Source organism: Aedes aegypti, chromosome 1 (assembly GCF_002204515.2).
Source record: "Aedes aegypti strain LVP_AGWG chromosome 1, AaegL5.0 Primary Assembly, whole genome shotgun sequence".
NCBI classification, from domain to species: Eukaryota; Metazoa; Arthropoda; class Insecta; order Diptera; family Culicidae; genus Aedes; species Aedes aegypti.
In genome coordinates this window covers 195,196,733-195,203,099 of record NC_035107.1, presented here as the reverse complement: position 1 = coordinate 195,203,099, position 6,367 = coordinate 195,196,733, and the positions used below count along the sequence as shown (strand labels likewise).

Below are 6,367 nucleotides of genomic sequence, written 5' to 3'. Positions count from 1 at the left end.
TTCCTTCGGAAGGGAAGTAAAGCCGTTGGTCCCGAGATGAACTAGCCCAGGGCTAAAAATCTCGTTAATAAAGATAGAAAAAAAAGCCAAGCGTGACAAGCCTTACAAACTTTTTGAAGGACTCATACAAAAAACGTGACAATGGAGGGGGGAGGTGGTCGAAAAAGTTGAAATTTAGCGTGACATAATTTGTGTACCATCCCTTAGAATACTGGTGTTGTCTAACACAGAACACCTAGGGGGTTACAAATTGTCTCAAATAGCTATGCCATTTATGGACGTTCCCTTAGGATACCAAATTGTGCTTGGTTTATCTGATTCCTTACATTTTTTCATCCACATACAGTGAAGCCTCCATGAGTCAAAATTGAAGGGACCATCGACTTATGGAAACATCGAGTTCCATGAGTCGATATCCAGTCATGGAACATCGACTCATGGAATTCTCACTGTAGCACTGAATTTGAAAAGTATTGCAAGTTACCCCATACGGTTAGTACCTTCGTTTCATACAAAAATGGTGTATACATATCTATACGAATTTGAGCATTATATTTTGGTAATATATTTTGAAGGTATCTAATTTATTAATCTTGTAAGGTGACATTTTTTTTCTAATTGTGTACGGTAGTTCGCGCTCGATACAAGACTTAGTAGATGAATACCCAAGGATGATGATTGCTTCAGATACGATTTCAAGCCACGAAGAAGGTTATGGTGGCAGCAATCTTAGTTTCAGTTTTTCTATTTGGCATAATTATTTTGATAGACCAAAACATGTTTTTTCTCCACGCTTTCTCTTCAATCACTCTTCAAAGAATAATTTTGAAGGATTCATCATCCACTCTCCTTCAGTTAAACATCAGCCACAACACTAGTCCGCATTCACACTCCGCTTCCAGTTGACTGACTGTTTGGGACACCCTGCCTATAGGCACCCGAATTGGCGCTCGTGGACGCAAATTTTCATCAGGAAGAAAGCATTTTTACGGTCCATTAGTGAGGCTCGCGCATTTTCTTTTCTGAAGGAGTCAATTTGTGGCAATTGAAGTGAGATTTTCTTTCCCGCAGTTGTGAGCCGTGCAGGCTTTTTGCCTGGGAATACTAATTAATTATTTGTTCATGAGAATGTTTCCTTCGGCCATTGTATCAAAAATAGAAAGTGTTCTTTTTTTGTAAATTAGATGGAATTTAATGTATGCTAGAAATAATGCTTACATTAGCTGAACTAAAATTAGAGCTTGGATTTATTCTTTGCTTGCTCCCGAAGCGTCCGTCGAAGTATTTTGCCGCTAGCTGTTTTAGGAATTTCACTGATAAATCTCACGCCTCCGTGAAGATGCTTCTGTACCGACAGTTGATCATTTACAAATTTGATAATTTCACGTTCGTTTATCTGCACTCCATCGGCAGCAACAACAAATGCCATGGCTAATTCCCCAGCTTTTTCGTCCGGTACACCGATCACAGCGGCATCCTTCACATTTGGATGTGATAACAAAACCGCTTCCAGCTCTGCCGGAGGAACTTGGAATGCTTTATATTTAATTAGCTCCTTCAGTCGGTCAACAATGAAGAAATCAAGTTCATTATCATAATACCCGATGTCTCCGGTATGCAACCATCCTTCGCTATCGATTGCTTCCTCTCGTCCAATGTACCCCTTCATTATTAAGGTACCCTTAAAACAAAGTTCACCATTCTGATAGGGGCCTAATGTTCGTCCCGTTTCCGTATCAATCACCTTAGCCCATTGTCCTTCACGGATTTTACCGACGCTACCAGGCTTGTTCTGAGCATCAACCTGGGCAAGGATTGCCAGTGTGGTTTCACTCATGCCATAGGCCTGGCGTACCGACGAGACCTTCAATCGAGATCGTATCAAATCTTCAACTTCTCGACTCAAAGGAGCTGCACCACTGATGATTGTTTTCACAGATGAGAGATCATACTCATCCACAATGGCGTTCTTCGCGAGAAACACGGCAATCGGAGGGACCATATTCAACGTATTAGGTCGATATTTTTCAATGCATGCCAAGTAAGTCCGTTGGACGAATTTCGATAGATAAACCAATCGCATACCGTTGAGTATGCAATTTATCATTGTGACCCCACCTGCTACATGGAACCAGGGTAAAATATCTACAGCAACCAACTCTTCCTGATCCGCACCAATCTTATTCAACAACGTCCTGAAAAATTAAAACAATTGAGAAATCGCATCTTCTTCGCTACAAAAACCTCTTACTCCAGGAAAAAGCATGTCGTTATAACATTACGTTGAGTGATCTGCACTCCTTTCGGCAGTCCGGTCGTGCCTGAGGACATTACAATCAACGCAACATGATTGTCCAAATCTACCGGTTCCGGAACGAAACTGTTCAGCCTGAACAGACGATTTGAGTTTTCTAAACAATCATGCCATGTTCGCCCACCGGAACCGTTATCGAAGTGAATGAATTTCACGGGTCGCCGAATCTTTATGCATGCCTTTTGCACCTTGAGATTGGCTTGTGCCGAGACGAAGATGACCTTTGGTTTTGCTAATCTGATAGCGTGTTCCATCTCACCTGCAAAAAGATTGTTATTCAAACATTTTCTCTTGTCAAACAAACATGATAAGACAACGTACGTTCTGTATACCCCGGATTGAACAGCGCTGCAGCAGCTCCCAAAAGAAACGCTCCATAAATCGCGATCGTGTACTCAAATCGATTTTCGCTAACTATGGCTACGACGTCATTTTTGCCCACTCCAAGTTCGCTCAGGTGTCCCGCGATGGACAGCAATTGATCCAGAATGCCTCCATTGGTGAGCTGCAAACAGGTGACCCCATTGACGAGTGCCACCTTATTTAGGTCCCGTGATAGTTCTTTTATGACGAGCTCCCCAAGAGAACGACATCCTCGGTCGTAAGTCGCTGGAAGTGGACCGCCGTAAATAATGTTCGGATCGCTGCTGTCTGCACTAGACGACATGGTGCGGAAAGAAACCACTCCGCTAAGAGTGTACCGAGAGACTGAGTTGTCTTACAGTGGATGATAAGATGTAGCTTTAAAAATAAGCGATTGAACTAGGGGAGATAGGTAAACTGGTTTATAATTGGTGTTCAAGTGTGCTATTCGTTTCTCTTATTATCAGTGCAGCGGATGAAAGAGTGAAGTCAATCTTTGTGCTCCAATCTACCATTCTTTTTTATTCCTTCAGTAGTATTATTTCAAACTTTGCATTCATTTCTTATATCTAGGCATTCTGTGTTAGACAACACTATCATCCTAATTTGGTAAAACTAAATTTAGCATTTATTAACATTTTGTTAACAACAAATTACATTTTATTTGCCGTAGCAGTTCAGAAATTTTACATGAGAAATGCTTTCACTTGTTTATAAAAGAAAACAAAACTTTCAATAGAAGATTGCAACAATTTTTGCCCTAAATTGTTAATTATTTTATTCGACATTTGTTCCAATGTTTGAAACAGATATTCTATGTAACTCATATGAACTACACCAGGGAGCGAGCTTCAGAATTATTTTCAAAATTTCATTTTGAATCCTCTGCAGAGACATTCGACTTTAAGTACCTGCTTCGATTTTATGTACATTTTACCTTGATTATATGGACATTAAAATTTCATGTTTTATTATTTGATGTTTATGCAATTCTAAACATGCGTTATAAAAACTAAAATTCTATAAAGAGTATAACGTTATGCTCATGCAGGGTCTGGGACCTTTTTTGTTGAAAAATGTTAAATAAATATCAATAAATATACAACAAAGTTTTACAATTTGGGAGGAGCTTAGAAATAAAGAGACATCAGTGCGACTTTCTCAGACAGTTTTTTTACATTTGAGTGCTTTTTATTTGGTTGTAGCGAAGGTATAGCCGCAAAGACTTCCTGTAAGAGCTGGTGTTCACCAAGGCAGCATTTTGGGACCAATATTATACAATATTTTCATATCTGACTTACCTGAGTTACCTCAAGGATGTGCAAAATCCTTGTTTGCCGATGACACAGGCCCCTCCGCCAAAGGACGAAGCTTGCGTGTCATCTGTAGTCGATTGCAAAAAAGTTTGGATATTTTTTCTTCATACTTGCAAAAATGGAAGATTACTCCTAATGCTTCCAAAGCTCAACTAATAATATTCCCACATAAACCAAAAGCTCTTTATTTGAAACCTTCAAGTAGACATGTTGTCACGATGAGAGGGGTTCCAATAAATTGGTCAGATGAAGTTATGTATCTAGGGCTCATGCTAGATAAGAATTTAACCTTCAAAAATCACATTGAGGGCATTCAAGCCAAATGTAATAAATATGTAAAATGTCTCTATCCCCTTATTAATAAAAAATCAAAACTTTGTCTTAAAAACAAGCTTTTCATATTCAAACAAATTTTCAGGCCAGCCATGTTGTATGCTGTACCAATATGGACTAGCTGTTGTAGTACCAGGAAAAAAGCTCTGCAGAGAATTCAAAATAAAATTTTGAAAATGATTCTGAGGCTTCCTCCCTGGTATAGTACCAATTAGTTACATAGAATATCCAATGTTGAAGCATTGGAACAAATGTCAAATAAAATAATTAATAATTTCAGGCAAAAATCGTTACAATCTTCTATTGCCACGATTAATGCGTTATATGTTTAGGTTAAGTTAGGTTAAGTATATTCAAAGCGATTTTTTTTCTCTTATAAGCAGATGAAATCAACTCACCTGTAAAAAATCTGAACTGCTACGGCAAAAAATGTTAATAAAATCTTAAATTTGTTTTACCAGACAAGGAATATAGAGTTGTCTAATAACACAGAACACCTAGATATAAGAAATGAATGTAATGTTTGGAATGATACTAATAAAGAAATTAAAAAAAGGTATAGCCGTAATGATAACTATTAACATGTTGCCATTCACAAATTCAGCGATTTTTTTTCTCTTATAAGCAGATGAAATCAACTCACCTGTAAAAAATCTGAACTGCTACGGCAAAAAATGTTAATAAAATCTTAAATTTGTTTTACCAGACAAGGAATATAGAGTTGTCTAATAACACAGAACACCTAGATATAAGAAATGAATGTAATGTTTGGAATGATACTAATAAAGAAATTAAAAAAAGGTATAGCCGTAATGATAACTATTAACATGTTGCCATTCACAAATTCAATATTGCTACAACTAAGTCTGTAGTGATTTGCGCGAATTGTAATTATTAAAAGTCACCATTTTATTCTTTCGAATGTTCCAAAAATTCCACAAATTTGAATTTCTCATTTGTGGATTTAATGCTGTTTAGAGATTGGTTCAAGAGATCTTCCAGAATATGCTCGAAGAAGGAGGAGTTAAGTAAGAATTTATCAACAGATTACTCAAATGATTATGCATTTTTCTTCATTTGATTTTCTAAACAAACCTGCTGAAATTATTCCAGTAGTTCGTTATGAAGCACGACTACGAATTTTTCAACGAATACTCCCAGAAGTGTATTTTTTCAATGATATGTAACTGTTGGTTAGCTCAGAGGGGAGCCTTCCTGAGACTCCCTGAAACATGACCTCAGGGTCGGCATGCTCACTCATTACAATTTTTTCGCGAGGCAGGGAATGTTCGCACTGTCACACATAAAAACTCACGTCACATTGGTTTCGACAAAAACTACATTTATTCTGGACTTTTCCGGCCTTTACTTTCACAGTTTTCCCATTTTCTTAATCTACTCTAACCTGCCCTTTTCTACTAACTTCTTCGGGGCCCCTCTTCTTCCACCATCCATCACCACGACCTTCTCCATTGCCGCGTCTACGATGATTGTCTGCTTCTCTCCTACTCCTTCCATTTTTGGATGACGATGAGGCATTTCTGGACCTCGTCCATTCCCCGGGCTTCCGAGTATGGTGACGGACTCGGTCAACGGCGTCTTCGCTGGAACTACCCAACGTAAAGGGGGGGGGTGTTGGTGAACCACCAGAACCGTAGTTCTGTCCAAAACAGCGGGGCTCTACGAATCCAGAATATGGTGTTAGGTTTGTTGAGAGCGGCCTTGGAGGAAGAACCTGATTACCTGCTGTCCTATTCCACTTCAGTCAACTCCTCTGCGTCTTTTCGTGTTCTAATTAACTAACACTTTGCACAAGTTTACGCTTCCAGTTTACAACCGTATTTGGTTGAGAGTCACAAGACAAGTGATTTTATTAAACCTGGGTCACTGTCCTTTAAGTCCTGGTCAGTGACCCAGACCATTCGTGTCGACTCCGTGAAATCATCGTGCCCGTTAGACCGTCAATCTTGGTTACCGTCTATCTGCCCTTTTTGGTTACCAATATTTTCAGCTTATTCCTCTGGTGGTAGGTGGAGGAAAC

The 6,367-nt window shown here is 38.9% G+C and overlaps 1 protein-coding gene across 1 annotated transcript; it reads right to left on the bottom strand.

The window, feature by feature from the left end:
- Positions 1 to 565: 565 nt before the first annotated feature.
- On the bottom strand, positions 566 to 3,254 carry LOC5567779 (luciferin 4-monooxygenase). Its single transcript, XM_001657630.2, has 3 exons — positions 2,636 to 3,254; positions 2,252 to 2,573; positions 566 to 2,195 (listed from the first exon to the last, which is right to left on the bottom strand). Exons 1-3 carry the CDS (start codon positions 2,979 to 2,981, stop codon positions 1,235 to 1,237), a joined length of 1,629 nt encoding a protein of 542 aa, XP_001657680.2. The 5' UTR covers positions 2,982 to 3,254; the 3' UTR covers positions 566 to 1,234.
- Between the last annotated feature and the right edge of the window lie 3,113 nt (positions 3,255 to 6,367).